The sequence below is a fragment of the Podarcis erhardii genome (assembly GCF_964252035.2).
Source record: "Podarcis erhardii genome assembly, chromosome: 7".
In the NCBI taxonomy this organism is placed as follows: domain Eukaryota; kingdom Metazoa; phylum Chordata; class Lepidosauria; order Squamata; family Lacertidae; genus Podarcis; species Podarcis erhardii.
Window position 1 is genome coordinate 67851180 of NC_138511.1, and position 17255 is coordinate 67868434.

General features: G+C 43.9%; 1 protein-coding gene across 4 annotated transcripts; it reads right to left on the minus strand.

The window, feature by feature from the left end:
- Positions 1-1765: 1765 nt before the first annotated feature.
- On the minus strand, positions 1766-5540 carry MED18 (mediator complex subunit 18). 4 transcript variants are annotated; one of them, XM_081869755.1, is made up of 4 exons: positions 5381-5540; positions 3800-3910; positions 3498-3581; positions 1766-3018 (listed from the first exon to the last, which is right to left on the minus strand). In XM_081869755.1, exons 3-4 carry the CDS (start codon positions 3568-3570, stop codon positions 2465-2467), a joined length of 627 nt encoding a protein of 208 aa, XP_081725881.1. In that variant the 5' UTR covers positions 3571-3581; positions 3800-3910; positions 5381-5540; the 3' UTR covers positions 1766-2464. The 4 variants fall into 4 exon arrangements, with proteins under 4 accessions (XP_081725881.1, XP_081725878.1, XP_081725880.1 ...); XM_081869752.1 differs by having other exon boundaries at positions 3498-3583; positions 5402-5539; XM_081869754.1 differs by lacking the exon at positions 5381-5540 and adding an exon at positions 5207-5353 and having other exon boundaries at positions 3498-3583.
- Positions 5541-17255: the final 11715 nt, after the last annotated feature.

Below are 17255 nucleotides of genomic sequence, written 5' to 3' on the forward strand. Positions count from 1 at the left end.
TTCTAAGTTTTGATTATCAGTTGGAGGGGAAGGTGACTCTATCATGCACGTTTTACTGCTGCTTTTATAAATTTGGTATTTTAAGGACATTTCTATAGATGTTATATTTTACTGTAAGCCACTCTAATTGTTTAATTGAAGGGTGGAGTGTAAATCATGAATATAATAGACCCTCAAGAACATGTCTTTGCAAGAGCTTCACTGGGAAGCAATTCCCATTAAGCTCCAGTCTGAAGTATCTGGAAACAGTTAGGAGGAGGATTTTATTTTATTTGGACATGACAAGTGCATTAAACATTTACTACTCACTTAGCTATAATTATACTAATTATGATTAGTGTTAGCATAATGGAAGCTCTTCAGTGGAGTAATTATGGCCGGTTCTGAAACGATCCAGCTCAGAGAGGATGAGTCTTATGCCAATTACATAACAAAAGAGCAGCGTAATTATTCTGTAAGGGACAAAGGATTCTGTAGGCATATTTTAGGTCCTGAGGCAAAGTTACATTCTGTTCCTATGAAATAATTAAGTGCACCAAGCCAAGCTGCAGTGCAGGTCTCACCTTGGATAAGCACAGCTGGTGTCACTGGTCATTAAAGTGCCTCTGTGCAACACTTGTGTCTCAATGGCAGCAGCACCTTAGATGTGACATTCTGCTCATTCTTTAACAATGTACAAAGAGAAAGTGAGAGAAATTCCTGGGGAGAGAAGTCACTCCCTTCCTCTCCTGAATTCCTGTGCCTTTGCTGGCCAGGTGGCATGATAATCCAGTCTCTCCAAAGTTAATGCAACAGAGGTAACTCATTCTATTATTATCACCATAAAAGCATCAATGTGCAATGGCAATGAGACAAGGATACATCCTGTCCCCTCTACTCCAATTAGTCTACTAAATTCTTATTGTAATATTCATTGTACAACAGCCAGCAGCTCAACCCAATATGTTTATACTAAGATGATGTCCATTCTTCCAACCTTACTTTTTCCCCATATCTTATTCTATGCTTTTAGTTTCAAGTAGCAGGGAGAGAAGAGGAGAAAAACATGTTAGAACTGAATTAACTAAAATCCAAAGGACATTGGTCCAAAAGGAATATCCAGGTCTAAAATTTCCCTTTCCCCAATACTCCAAAAACAAGAAATACTTCAATGGGTTTCTCATTCCCAGTCCTACTTCTAACATTTCCCCCTTACCCCAAATCCATGTGACAAAAAAACCCCCCACAGGAGTATATATATATATAGTACTAAGCAGTACATTAAGCCCAAAACTTATCCACATTTAACTTGTGTGCATTCAGCTTTACATGCAAAAGAATTTGTAAGTTTTTTCAAAAGGGGGTGAAAAGGAGGTGGGCATCTGCGAAAAAAGATTTTGGCAATCCCACCCACATTGAATCCAATGTGTTTTGACTACACACAATTCTGGCTTTAGGCGTGACTCCTGGAATGTAATCCCTGAGTAACTTGCAAGCTTCCTATACTAAGATTTTGGGAGAACTAGTGTGATGTAGCAAATAAGGACAAACTTAGGACATGGGAAACTTGGGTTCAAAAACCTCCTGAGAGATATTTGGGATCATTCCCTCCCAGTCCAACTTATCTCACAGGACTGGCTTTTTAAAAATATATATATGAAAGGGATATTTATTGATTATTGTATATTCCATAAAACATATAAACCACTTGATTGTTTAAGAAAAATCTCACAGGACTGTTGTGGGGATAAAATGATGGTAGCAGGAAATCCATATGCATTCTGACTTAACTGAAACATGGCCAGGACAAAATTTTATGCATGAATGACAAAGAAAAAATCACTTGGCAAAGTGGGATGGCACCAGATAAGTAACACTAGGTACATCATTTGTCTTATGATGTGGGGTGTGAACTGAGGAAAGGGAACAGCATATGTAGGAAGTTGCCCATTCTTCTGTACAAACCAGGTGTGGAGAACCTTGGGCCCTCCAGATGTTGCTGAACTACAACTCCCATCAGTTCTAGCAAGATATAGTAGCTGGCTCTGTCCCCATCCTGCCAGAGGAAGATTTGATTTTAAATTACAAAAACTAGATGCCCCAACTCCAAAATGCAGTAAGAGAAAGCCAGTTGCAATACTAATTTTATTTGGAGTAAATAAGTAATAATAATAATAAAATCCATTATTACTTAGTAAGAGACCAACCCAACCTTCTGAATTTTGTTTTGCTTTCAAAGGTCTGAGCAAGATAACTCTATCAGTATTGGTTAAAGCAAGAGTGGGGAACCTGTAGCCCTCCTGATGTGGCTGAACAAAAACTGGCATCACACCCAGCAAGCATGATCAATGGTCAGGGATGATGGGAATCATAGTTCAGCAACACCTGAAGAGCCAAAGGCTCTCCACACCTGCGTTAAAGCTTTCTGCAATTCCTCAGTCTTTGTAACAGGAAAGACTCAAGCTTTAGCTGCTGGCCATCTTGCTCACATCAGTCTTTTAGGATCAATTTTCTCTAGATGAACTAAAGGCTTTAGCTGCTCAGCAAAACTCCTCATGTCATCAGAAACCACGTCTTGTCCTGCTGGTGCTACAATGCTGAGCTCCACAAGATAAGAGAGGGACAACGGCTCAATGTTATCAGTGTTTCCTGGAATCAGGATGCGGAAGATCTTGTACACCACAATCTTCATAATGCCCTTGCGGAACACGTGCCCCTTGGCAACAAACTCATGGTCCATGCGGAAGCCCATCTCCACCAGGAAGTCTGTCAAGTTCTCAGATGTGGCAATATCAACACAGTTGCGTACCAAGGCATGGCGGTTTTTGTCGCCCATTTCTGGCTGCCCAAGGTACCGCAAGTGCCAGGGAGTGCCTGCTTTGTCCATTGAGCGCCGAGTGCGGAGAACAAATGGGCTGGCCTGCTGCCCCTTGAGCAGGAACACCATCTCATGATCCAGAAAGGTCTCAGGTTCCATGTTATCACATAGGCCACGGAGTCGATGAAGGAGGCTCTCCAGGCTTTGATCCAAAACACTCCCTAGAGGGAGAAAGGAGGGATTAAGACAGCATCACTGAACAGGTAACCATCCCCATTAACAAATGGAAAGCATCCTACTGCCCTGACAGTCCAGTAACATCATGCCAACATTAAAAAAACAAACCTATGGCAAGCTGCAAATAGTACAACAGCCTTGCTGAATGGAACATGGATCAGAGAACCATGTGAAGTGGCCAAGTGAAACAAGTGTTTGCTAATACAGCTATCATGCAGGTACACTCAAGGTCAGCTCATTATCGAGTATATACTCTGTGCCCAACTTAGGTTTGTGGTTTTATTTGTGGAAAGACCCTAGAGTTGTCCACTCACAATCTCAACAGTTGTTCTGTTTCTTTAACTGTCCTGCAGCTATAAAAGGAAAACACCTACATTGCTAAAGAAACATACATTCTTCCAGTAGAATGTCATATGGAATGAATCAGATATTACAGTTAAGCCAAGTCTTGCCTGTGACTTACCTTGAAGTAAATATTCCATCATGTTAATAGTGCCTCCAGTGACAGGCATCATGGTGACGGGAGGGGCCTCCATGGTATTTTCTTCTCTACAAGCAGCAGGATCAATAAAAAAAACAAGCTGGTCATTCAGGCTGAACCATGAGATAAATGTAAAAACATAAGAAAAGCCTAGCAGGATCAGGCTAAAGGCCCATGTATTGCAACATCCTGTTCTCACAGTGGCCAACCACGGCATGGTTATTTCAGCAAAGCAGAACCATAACGTATCCCCAGTTCAAACACCACAGGTGCCCCTTCTTTACCTTTATTACTGTGTGTGTATATAATACGGTCCAAATATCAATTGGGAGACAATGAATCCAGAGCAGGGTTTCTCAGATTCATGAGCTTCATTCAGGGGGTCCACGGAGTGCCTGTTAAAATACAATTAAAAACCATACAGCATCAAAGACAGTGCATTATAGCTGTTACAGAAGGCAGAAAAATCATTACGTGGTCTGTCAAGAGAACTTCAGCAGAGAAGGGGGGGAATTAGGCTCAGAAGAAGCACTCCCTCGGGGTCATGTTCTTACCACCCCTGTGTGGAAGATGCATGAATCAAGACCTAATTCCTCCTGCCCACCCCTGCACCAGCTTTTCCCCCTAGCAGCAGGACAGGGAAGCAACCAACCTTTTCCCAGCTCAAGGATAAAAACACATGGCCTTGCAGATGTTGCTAGATTTCCCTCTCCCATTAGCCCCAACCAGCATGGCCAATGGGAGCTGTCAACAACATCTGGCGAGCCAACAGCTTCCCCATCCCACTGCAAATATAAGGCAACTTGGTGACAGACAATCTCCAGTGTAAAATCCCATAAGCTCAGACAATTCAGAGGCTCTCCTGGAGTTACTGACATGTATGACCATGCATCTGAAATGATCTTTCCACAAGTTACTCATTGGCCTGACCAAGAACAATCATAAGTCATACAGCTCCATTAGGGTCTACAATATACTAATGGCCCACTCCTAATCAGCCATACTTGGAGGTAACTGTCTTTGATCCAGCGGAATTCCCTTTCATTAAGTAAGCATGCTTAGAATTGCAGCCAGCTTCTCCCACCCCCACTAGAAAGTGCATATGTAAATATTTAATATTAACAGCTTTATCTTACATACACATAGTAGTAAGCTCTGTGGATTTTTGTAGTATATATTGACAAGTAAACATCCATAAGGATTTTAAATACACTCAGCAAGGTAGCCAGTGTAAACAGACTTTCAGCTTTATGTTTTTAAGTCGCTCTCTTAACTGACTGATTTATTTTGTTGTTGTTGTTTATACCCCCCCCCCCCCGCATCTGGTTGGGCTTCCCTAGCCACTCTGGGCAGAATATAGCGTATCTAAAAACATCATGCATTAAAAACCTCCTAATACGAGACTGCCTTCTAAAAGTTACGTAATTCTTTATCTCCTTGACACCTGAAGGGAGGCCGTTCCACAGAAGGAGCGCCACAACTGAGAAGGCCCTCTGCCTGGAATGTGGAATACGACAAAAAGGCGGCTGTAAATGCTCCTTATTTCACACCAGTTTCCCGTAAAAGGATTCCCTTTGTTCCAGAGATACGATCTTCATTGGGATATTTGGGGGGGGGGGGTGAGAGAGGAGACACCTCCAGTATCTCCTGAGAAGTCCTACTTATCCCAGCTAAATGCTGTCCGAACTAACCCTCCGTCTGTAGGCCTCAAAGCCCCGGTCTCAATTAGTATCAGCGGCGCAAAAACCTTATCTCCGGCTCGGCTGAACTAGTAACTTCAGGCGGGGGCTGTGCGCACGGCCTAGGAAGAAAACTTCAGGTATTGTACAGGGGGAAGTCTCCAGCAAGGCGGAGAGGCCTATTACCTGCAACACTCTTCGCCCCACCGTTTGGAAGCACTCTTCCTTCTCTATACAGCCAGTCAAGCAGCGCATGCGCGTTCTCCACCCCCTCCCGCGCTGTTCATTGGCATCGCCATCTTTTTCCTGACGTCACCGTACGGCACGTTCTCATTCATTCTGTGTTCGCTGAAAGAAAACAACAACATCGCGGTTTGCCTGCGGCGGAGTGACGTTGCCGCCTTACGTTATATATCTGCGCCGCCGAAAAGCAAAATACAAACCACGCCGGATCCCTGTTGAACTGTAGCTATGCGGTGTCCCTCCCGGGGTTAGGGTGCGTCTCAGGCTATGAACGATCTAGGACCAGTCTTTGGAAATCCTTCAGGCAACCCAGGTGGGGGGGGGCTTACTTTTGAGTAGACCTGTATAGATTTGGGCCTCTCCTCCTCCTAAAATAATAAGTAGTAACCCCAATCCAGAACTGTGGTTCAGCATCCGGATAATTTGTCGACATGTTTTGTTCCCCCCCGCCACCACGAAATTTTATTTTACTTCGAAACAAAGTTAATAAAAGCAAAAAGTTACCCCGAGGCTGCAGTCCTGTCTTATGCTCTTACCCGGGAGTAAGGCCCGTTAAACTCAGTGGTTTTTCCTTCTGAGTAGTCTTGCATAGATAGGATTATGCTGCAAATGAACGAATAAAATCCCTGATTAGACTTCTTCGCTTCATTGTAGGGAGTTACTGTTGAAACAGCCTAAGGAGAAGTTCAGTTTTGGTTTTTAAAGACCGCAGGTGAAAGGCTGAGTTTGGGTGTTGAGAAAGACACAGCTTGCAGTGAACTTAAAAACAGGAATATGGGGGACGAAGATTGGTGAGGTGCAGAGCAGTACTGGGAAGGCAATGGACTCGGGCCAAACCCACAAAAATCTACTCTGCGTCATGACATCCTCTCCAGGCTTGTAAGGCAACTGTATCTATTGCTTAGTTTCTGTCACTGTGCTGATCAAAAACAATTACTATGCCCTGACTATAGTGAATCACCATATTTTCAGAAGATTGCAAAGCATTTTTTTTTACAAATAGCAGTGACTCAGAACAGGTGTTTATTTTCTTATTACATAATTTGCACCTTTCTCAGAAGTGTCCAGACTGGTTTGCATATAGCTTCCATTTAGGCTCTTTAAAAGACTCGTCCAGTTCAGCACCAGCCATACAGGAACATTGTATATCTCTAAGCAAGTGGCAAAATTCTGTATTTCTGCATTCAGAGGAAGGACTGCAACTCTGGCAGAGCGCATGCTTTGAATGCAGAAGGTTCTGGGTTCAGGCCCCAGCATCTCCACATAGGACTGGGAACATCTCCTGTCTGAATACCCAGAGAGACCTGCCAGTCGTAGAATACTGAGCTTGATGGACGAATGGTCTGTCTGATTCAGTATAAGCAGTGCTGTTTTTCTAGAAAAAGAGGTGCTGGAACTCACTATGAATGTCTCCCGTGTTCTCTTAAAATGGCAATAGCGCCCACCTGAGGGGTGCCAAAACTGAGTTTTGGTGAGTTCCGGCTGAAAAAAAGCCCTGATTATAAGGCAGCTTCCCACACTCTCATGGTATGAAAGTACCAAACTGCAGTAAACTGCAATTTACAGTTGTTTACTTGTCTCTCTCTTGGGTAGCTTGTACTTCAGGTTTTGCTTAAGTAATCCACTGAGTAGCAACTTCTCCCATCCCTTTGTGATCTTTGGTTTTTACAAAGCAAAAGCATGGAGCAACTGATGAGTGAATCACAACCTTTCCTATCTCCAGATTTACCTAACCCTCCCCTCCCCAATAGTGTTAAGACACTTCTAAACATATTTTGGAAATTCTCTTATTTCCTTCGGATTTCTCAACACCCACCTTTGTTTGGCACAATTTTTTAGTCCACATACCCTGCTGTGGCAAAGCCTAAGTACATTGTTTTGGATGGATGACATCTGTATGTCTCAGGAGACAATGGAAGATTGATTGATTGATTGATTGATTGATTGATTCATCGATTCATCGATTGATTGATTTTCTATACCACCCTGTAGCTGAAGGTCTCAGGGCATTTCACATAAATACCATTTCTCTTCTCCTTCCTGCTGTCTCTTGTGATAAAGATGTAGATTGTGAGTTCCTCAGGGCAGGGACCTTTTATGCTTAGCAAAAGCACCATGCACATTGCTGATGTATTTTTATTATTAATGGTGTTGCTATTATTAATGCTCCAATTTCTAATAAAAGCTATAGACAAGTATCCCAGGAGATTACATTCCTTAATGCTGGTATAAAGTTTCTGTCCTGAATCTCCAAGTAATGGTTTCATTCACAATTTCACAGTAAATCATGGTTCAGTGGTGGTAAACCTCCTCCTGTTGTTGTTGTTGTTGTTGTTGTTGTTGTTTGTTTGTTTGTTTATTTACTTACCCACCCTTACCCCAAGGTCATAGGATGAGTTACAGCCATCTAAAATAAAACAAACCAGAAAACCAGACTCGGAGCAAACTATAGTATGCCCTCACATGTGAACTGGGCCTCTATGTCCTTACTAATGGAGTCCTGGATTTCATTCTGCATAAAAGGCCAAATAGCTGCTACCATTGCATTGTATCTATTAGGAACATAGGAAGCTGCCTTATTTGAAGTCAGACCATTGGTCCCTCTAGCTCGGTACTGTGTACACTGACTGGCAGTAGCTGTCCAGGATTTCAGTCATTAGATTCCCAGCCCTTCCTGGAGATGCTAGGGATCGAACCTTGGACCTTTAGCATGTGAAGTGGGTGCTGTATCACTGAGCCCTTCTGCATGGACTCCACGGACTTCCACTTTACAGCCCAGCATGTTAAATTTCTGAACACCTTAAATCACCTGCCTTTTTGCTTTCCTTTTATTACTCTAAAGAGCAGGTGTCTGTAGAGCAACCATCTGAGTATACCTGTTGTTATCACCCCCATGTCTGTCTCCTACTGAGTGCAGTTGCAAGAACAAAGTGATTTATAGCTACCTTCGAGGGCACAGAAAGGGCAACTTGCTGCCACACAAGCTGCTATCAACTCTGTTACGTTCAGTTGGAAAAAACTAGTTGGGAGAAGATGCTTCCGAGAGTTGTAGGACTGAGTCATATAACACAAGTCTACCTTCCTCCCTGCCAAGGCCTGGCCTGCTGTGCCTGTCACCGTTTTGCCATTTGCTGATGAGATCCTAAATGCACGTGCAAGTCAGAATTCATCTCCCTTTGCTTTCATAGGCAATTGCATAACAGTGGTACAAATACCACCATTACATAGCCGTGGCAAAAGGTACACTGTGGTTTGCAGTGCAGAGATGTGAAAGGGAAGGGCTGTAAGCTCAATGGGAGAGCACAGGCTTGTCAGGTTTAATCCCTGGCATCCTGGTCAGGATGAAAGCTCAGACTAGGGGTAGCCGAAGTGCTGTCCTCCTGATGTTGCTGGACTACAATACCCATCATCCCTGATCATTGGCCATGCTGGAGTGGATAATGGGAGCTGTAGTCCAGCAGCATCTGGAGGGAACCACAGGGCTTCTGCTGGTCTACATCGCCATAAGTGTTGATAAGACTGAGCTAGGTGAGCCAGTGGTTTCACTCGGTATAAGGCAGTTTCTTATGTAAAGGCAGGTGACGAATGGAGATGTGTTGTTATAGGTACTAGCATGTACTCAGGGCATCATGAGAGCATGTGGCATACTTTATTGAAGGGTGCCTGTGCCAGCCTGACAAATTGGTAAGGAAGGCTTCCTCAGTTCATCCTACATACTAGCAATAAATTGAGCTCATTTTCTGAGGCTCCACCACCTGCACTACCCATTCAAAGCAGTATCATATCACTTTAAACTGTTGCTATTGTTGCAATTTATTACCTGCCCTTCACCTAAGGTCCCAGGGTGAGTTAAAAGAATTAAAACACAATATTGTGCAATATTAAAAGCAGCAATATAAAATTGCAGAAATAAGGTGGGTCCTAAAAATATACCTCTCAAGGGAGTTTTTGAGGGTGGTGGAACCACCAAGTGGGCTCCCCCCACCAATCTTAGCACCTGAGAGGGTCTGTAGGGAAGGAAGTGGTCTTTCCCGTATTTGGGGCCTGAGTTGTTTAGGGCTTTAAACACTGTACTAACATGAGCACCTTGAATTGAGCCTGGAAACAAACTGGAAATTATGGCTCCCCCCCCAAAGAAACCTGGGAACTGTAGTTTATTAACAGTGCAGAGAGTTGTTAGAAGACCTTTGTCCCCCTTACAGATGACAGTGTGTTCATTTGATGTATGCTACTGCAAAATCAATAAAAATATTTGAGGAGAAAAGTATATCTGGTACTATCTGACAAAGAAAGAAAGCTTGCGAAACGGTACATAGTCTCACATGCTGTTTCTTTCTCTGACAGCATCTGTTTCAAAATCATTTTCAAATGTTTTTCAAACTGTCTCTTCTGCTTGATGACCTCAGTATAAGACATATGTCACCCACAAGCCATCTGTCACTGGCTTGTGCTCTGTGGTTAAGATAGAAACTGGCTGTTTTGTTTTACAGCTGGCGATCTTTGCCCGTCTAGGAAGAAAGCGCACGCTGTAACTTATGGACGGGACCTAGTTGCAGGTGGACTTAGAACAGCTCACCTCATATATTTGCATGGCCCTAAAAGGAAATACTTTTTTGATGACTGTCAAGAAAAGACTGCAAGTTTCCTTGGGTGGCAGGGAAGGTGTCCATGATTTCCACCCCTCACTATCTATCAAAGAAGAATATTGTCAGCCTAGTGAAGCTGCAAAATAAATCAACCAAAACGATCGAGGGGCTGGAGCCAGTCCAACACAAGGAAAAGTTACAAATATTGGAAGTTCTTTTGGTAACTAAGCAGGGTAGGGGAAACACACATAGCAACAAAAGAGGCCTTGGAATGAAGGTCAATGGAGACTGCGGCATCTTTAGGATATGTGGTTTTATTTACATACATGCAACCTGAGCACAGGGTGGGAGGACTCACAAGCCAATAGAGTTTGCCACCCCATTCAGTTTCCAGGGAAGCCCTGACCCATAGCTTTGGTTCCAGCTCAGAGCAGTACCAGCTGCTGTGTCTCCAGGCTCCAGCATCAGCCAAAACTCGCACACCACAAATAATGATGAATGGCCAACTGTTCAGAGACGCAGGAGGCAACTCGATAGAGCTGGCCTTTTAAGCATGGCTGATGGAATGAGCTCTTTTTCCCACCTCTGCAGGCCCATACACTGTTTATTTATCTATCTCACACTTTTGTTATTATTTTCTGTGAATACTGAGACCCCAAGCTACGAATATCTTGTAAGATGTTTCAAACTGTTCTGAATACAGTCATACCTTGGGTTACAGATGCTTCAGGTTGTGTTTTTTCAGGTTACGGACCCGCTGAAACCCGGAAGTACCAGAACGGGTTAATTCCGGGTTCTGGGGCTTGCACATGTGCAGAAGCGTTAAATCACGCTTTGCGTATTCGCCCAATCGCAACCCGCGTGTCCATAGACGCTCTGCTGCAGGTTGTGAACATGCATCCCACATGGATCACATTTGCAACCTGAGCGTCCACTGTGTAGTGTTTACCTTTAAAGGGTGGGGATAAGATAAGAAGGTAAGATAAAAAATGTAGGTGTAGCCCTCTCTGCCCTGAATGCCATCAGCTGTAGCTATTGTAGGACTGATTCCCGCCTCCAGTTAACACAAGGAACCCACTTAAGCCATTGGAATGGCCTTTGTCAGGCAAATGATGGAATAACCATGCTCCAGACTTTGTCCTTGGTGAGAGCTGTCTGTGACCCAGATGGGACATAATCTCCATCTGCACCTTGGAGCCCGCAATCAGGAGTGCACATTATTATTGGTGTTGCAAAGTCCAGAATGCCACACTGTCTGCAGAAACATTCCTGAGGCTGAGAAATTGGTGAATGATGGGACTTTGGCTGGGCCTACCCAACAGAATGCCTGTGTTCACTGCACTTTTTTAATGGATTTATTCAAATATCCCTTCCTATTCCTTTTACCTTTTTGTTTTCCTTTTTGTATCCTGTTTGTGGCTCATACAGACTATGGGATTTGCATTGGCTTTTTAAAAAACTATGTACTGCATTTAGTGGTACATTCAGCATAACAACCAAATGCAGGCTAGTGGGCATAATAATATTTATATTTCAGTTACAGCAGTTCTTTTTGAATGCATATGCTTATAAATTAGCATGCGCCCATTTTATGCAAACCTTGATCGTTTTGGGAGCAGAATAGCATTGCAAAATTCAGAGAAGTGCACATTTTTAAGAACAGATTTGTTTTGGTTTGCATTTCTGAAATGTGGTTCACCTTTAAATGTGATCTGAATCAAATATCTCCCCCATTACCTTGAATTTACCTTGGACTATAAATTCTTATTGTGAAATCAGTACTGCCCATGCAGGCAAGATTCTGTTTTCCACCCCCTCCAGCATCTACATAATCTTACCAGCATAAAAATGCCTGCCTGTGTTTCTCCCCATCCATTCAGGCAGGATTTACCCTTGGTGCAGAAAATCCAATAAGTTACTTTACAGAAATACAAAACTGGAATACCGTAATTTGCAGTGTGAAATCCTCATCTGGAAGCCCCTGATCTCTCACCACCATCTACTTCACAGGGTTGTTGTGAGATTAAACTTGGCGAGAGGAGAAGTGGCATGTGACATCACCCTGCACTCCTTGCAAGAAGAATAAAAATGTTAAACATACAAAAAAATAAAGCATTGGGGTGTTTATCTGATATGTCAGGCTGTTATCCTTGCCCACTCATTCCCCTTCTGTTTATGGAGAGATATAAGCCTTATGCAGTAATCGCAGCCCAAGGTTCCCCACGTATTAAGCAGGGGGAATCCACAGATGCAAACGGCAATCCGCACACAACTTGATTGTTTAAATCCTGCTTCGCAAAGAGGCCTGATTGCTCAATGTGTGATCAAGCCATCAACTAAGCCCGCTTGTCTCGTGCTCTCGGAGACTAATGATGATGGGAGTCACGTGCTGCTCAGAGCGATCATGTGGTCCCCCGGCCATTGAAGACATCCTGCACGTATTGGCTCTGTCAGCAGGAACCGTTTTAAGACGAGCAAACAGTAGCTGTCAACAAGAGGCAAGGCTGCCCTTGTTTAACTAATCACAGGAAGCGGAGGAAATTTGCAACTGTTTTCTCTTGCGTTCATGACAGCGGAGAGGAGAGGCCGCCATTTGGCCAAGACCACCCAAAGAAGCCTCAGGACAAAGGAAGAGGCAAGCCTCCATCCCAGCTGCCACAAACTCTCTCCTCACCCATGGCTGGCATCAGAGGTTGGCACCATCAAGATATTGTTGTTGTTGTTGTTTATTCGTGTCCGACTCTTCATGACCCCATGGACCAAAGCACTCAAAGCACTCCTGTCTTCCACTGCCTCCTGCAGTTTGGTCAAACTCATGCTGGTAGCTTCGAGAACACTGTCCAATCATCTCGTCCTCTGTCATCCCCTTCTCCTTGTGCCCTCCATCTTTCCCAACATCAGGGTCTTTTCCAGGGAGTCTCATGAGGTGGCCAAAGTATTGGAGCCTCAGCTTCAGGATCTGTCCTTCCAGTGAGCACTCAGGGCTGATTTCCTTCAGAATGGATAGGTTTGATCTTCTTGTAGTCCATGGGACTCTCAAGAGTCTCCTCCAGCACCATAATTCAAAAGCATCAATTCTTCGGCGATCAGCCTTCTTTATGGTCCAGCTCTCACTTCCATACATCACTAATGGGAAAACCATAGCTTTAACTATACAGACCTTTGTTGGCAAGGTGATGTCTCTGCTTTTTAAGATGCTGTCTAGGTTTGTCATTGCTTTTCTCCCAAGAAGCAGGCGTCTTTTAATTTCGTGGCTGTTGTCACCATCTGCAGTGATCATGGAGCCCAAGAAAGTAAAATCTCTCACTGCCTCCATTTCTTCCCCTTCTATTTTCCAGGAGGTGATGGGACCAGTGGCCATGATCTTCGTTTTTTTGATGTTGAGCTTCAGACCATATTTTGCACTCTCCTCTTTCACCTTCATTAAAAGGTTCTTTAATTCCTCCTCACTTTCTGCCATCAAGGTTGTGTCATCTGCATATCTGAGGTTGTTGGTATTTCTACTGGAGCCCTAACCCATTAAGACCGGGAGGGGGAACTCTTTTCAACTGCCCTGGAAAAACTGGGATGTCTTTTTCCCCACAAGAGCACGGTGGCCATTTGGGGCAACTTGCCCTTGCATGGTTTCAGGCCAAGATCTCTCCCTGGGGAAAGCGTTTTTTGGGTCCACAATCTTACACAGTTCACATGACTCACACAGGATTTCGGACCCAGATTTTTGGGCCACATCATTTTGGAGGGTATGAGGCCATATTCTCTTCTGGGGGGGTTGCATGCCATTGATGGGCATGGCTAGAGGCAAAAGAGGGTGAAACAACAAATGTTGATTTTACCTTCAAGCTATAGGCTAGTTTCTATATATGCACACACACCACTATTTATTTATTTATTTACTTACGGTACTTACTTACTTACTTACTTACTTACTTACTTACTTACAATATCTCTATACGTCCAACAGAAAACATTATCTGAGCAGGTTGCAGTCAATAATAATAGTAACATAATAACAACCATAAAGTGGGATCCTGCAACCTGGGGCTCTCCAGATGTTGTTGGACTACAACTCCCATCAACCTTAGCATGCCTAACAGTGAAGGACGATGGGAGTTTTAGTCCAACAACATCCGGAGGGTGCCAGGTTGGGGAAGGCTGCCTTAAAGTACGGAAATAAAACATAAACAGGAAAAAGCAGCAGCAGAATAATACCAACATAAAATAAAACCAGCAACTGGTGATAACAATAGTGAAAAGGATTTGAAAATCCCTAAATGCGGAGAGCCAGTGTGGTGTAGTGGTTAAGAACGGTAGTCTCGTAATCTGGGGAACCGGGTTCGCGTCTCCGCTCCTCCACATGCAGCTGCTGGGTGACCTTGGGCCAGTCACACTTCTTTGAAGTCTCTCAGCCCCACTTACCTCACAGAGTGTTTGTTGTGGGGGAGGAAGGGAAAGGAGAATGTTAGCCGCTTTGAGACTCCTGAAGGGGAGTGAAAGGCGGGATATCAAATCCAAACTCCTCCTCTTCTTCAAAAAAAGAGAAAAAAAGAAAAAAAAAAAAAGAAAATCCCTAAATGCTTTTTAAGACCGACACGCCTGGCATAAGAAGGTGGTCTTCACTTAGTGGGCCTCTCAAAAAGGCTCTGAAAATCTCAGTAGGATAGCTGTGTTGATTGCATAGGGACTATCCAGGTTTAGGGAGGAGGAAGTGTGGGACAGCAGTAGGTGGAGAATGAAAATCAAACTCTTCTATGAGCAAATTAATCTGGCCCTTTGGCCTAGTATCTACTAGTGCACTTAATAACACAAAGCACTGCTCATATAGTGTAGAATCAATAATCAGGCCAGAGAAGAGCCCTCCCCCCTCACCCCAGCATTTAAGATGATATATTAATGCTCCGTCTGCAGTATTTTATCAGTGCTGATTGACACAAAAGTCATTGCTTGATACTGCCATCAGGAACATTCATGTGTGAGCCCTCCGGCTATCTGCACCGTACCTTTTAGCTCTTATCACCTTGGAAACTTGCTTTTTTTGTGTGTGTACTGGTTGATTACATCTTAAAAGCATTCAAGGGTTTGTTCATGGAAATGAGGAAAAGCAAAAGATAAGCTTTGGAAGAGTTGATCTTTTTACTTTAAAGCAATCATTTGCAAGATTTCAGCTCCTGCCATACAACTGTCAAAATGTGTTGTACGTACTTGCAAGCACACAACTGCAAGATATGTAGAATCAGAAACATGTATGACTACCCTTCATCTAGCTCAGTAGTTTTCTATGCTGCTGGTAGTGTTGAGACTTCAGGCTTTTTTTTAGAAGCCAGAGATCCACTGACCAGAGCCCAATGCAAAGTAGTGGCTTAGCTGGCTGGACATATGCTAAGAATAAATGAACAGGGTGCCTCTGAGCATGCGCACCCCAGGAATATTCTATCCATGCCAGAAACAAGGTTGTTGTTGTTGTTGTTTAGTCGTTTAGTCACGTCCGCCTCTTCGTGACCCCCTGGACCAGAGCACGCCAGGCCCTCCTGTCTTCCACTGCCTCCCGCAGTTTGGTCAAACTCATGCTGGTAGCTTCAAGAACACGGTCCAACCATCTCGTCCTCTGTCGTCTAACAAGGTTAGAAAGCTCCATTCCTTGTTTTCTGTTTCAGAAACCTCATTTAGGAGAGTTTTGTGTGCCTTAATAGTAAGTTATGGATATTGTTAGATAACCCAGAACAGAAACCCTTGCAAATCAGATTCAAAAACCTACCAGTAGCTTCTGAGCTACTTTCTGCCCATCTACATACACTGCCTGGAGGCAGCTCTCCAGGTTTTGAGACAGGTGCCTTTCCCAGTCCCAGCTGGAGAAGCCAGGAACTGAATGGGAGGGCTTCCTTCTACATCAGGGGTGGACAGGTCAGAGCCCTATCAGAGCCAGCCTTGCAATGGGCCGAATGTGACAGGTGGTCAGGATCCCTGAGGCTTTGGATCTACCCTCCATCAGCTGATGGGAGGTAGGGCCAAAGTCGGCTTCCCTTTGCCTATGCGTGATCAGAAGCACACTTTAAAGTTCCGAAATGTGCATTTGCAGCCACTAAACTAACTGGCCCATACCTAACATCAGTTACAGGGCAAATGGAGAAAGCAGCCTCAGAGGCCAAATTTGAATCCTAAGTTCCCCAGCCCTGTTTGACATTTATTTTATTGATGCTAACAAAATTCAATACAGTGGTGCCTTGGATTACATACGCTTCAGGTTACATATGCTTCAGGTTACAGACTCCGCTAACCCAGAAATAGTACCTCGGGTTAAGAACTTTGCTTCAGGATGAGAACAGAAATCGTGCTCTGGCGGTGCGGCGGCAGCAGGAGGCCCCATTAGCTAAAGTGGTGCTTCAGGTTAAGAACAGTTTCAGGTTTAGAACGGACCTCCGGAACGAATTAAGTACTTAACCCGAAGTACCACTGTATACCACTCAATTGTAAAACAAACAAACAAACAAACAAACAAACAAACAAACCTCTAAGTGATTTAAAATATAAAATAAATCATAAAAACTATCAGTAAAACATAGTTTCAAACAGGTACTTAAAATATGTTTAGAATGATTAAAATCAGCACTAGCTAAAAAATAAAATAAACACATGTCTGGATAGGCTTGCCTAAACAAACATGTTTTAAGCAGGCACCAGAAAGAGTACAACACAGGAGCCTGGCTGGTGTCAGTAGGCAGGGAGTTCCAAAGTATAGGTGCTGCCACACGGAAAGCCTGATTTCTATCAATTGCAGAAGGAAAATTACCTGGCATCTGCAACAGTGCCAGTTCTGCTGAACAAAGTGGTTGAAGGGGCATATATGTGGTAAGGCAAACCTGCAAGTAAACTAGTCCCAAGCAATCAAGGGCTTTATCTATTAACAGTAACCCATAGGCAACCAGCAGGTGTTATATGCTGACAGGTTCTCACTGCTGTCAGCAACTGTGCTGCAGCGTTCTGTGCTAACTGCAGATCAAGCCCAAGGGAAGCCCCACGTAGAGTGCACTGCAGTAATCCAGCCTTGAGACACACTTTCTCTCCCTGAGCTACAGGCCTTCCCAAAATATGACCAGCTTTGCACTGGGATGGCTTGCATGTTGCCTTATCCAAATGGGAGGCCCATTTTAAGCAGAGCCCCCCACCCCCTTACAGGGCTGTTACACTTTGGCGGCTAGTCACATATGAGGTTTGAAATGCCATTGAGCTCTGCTCTT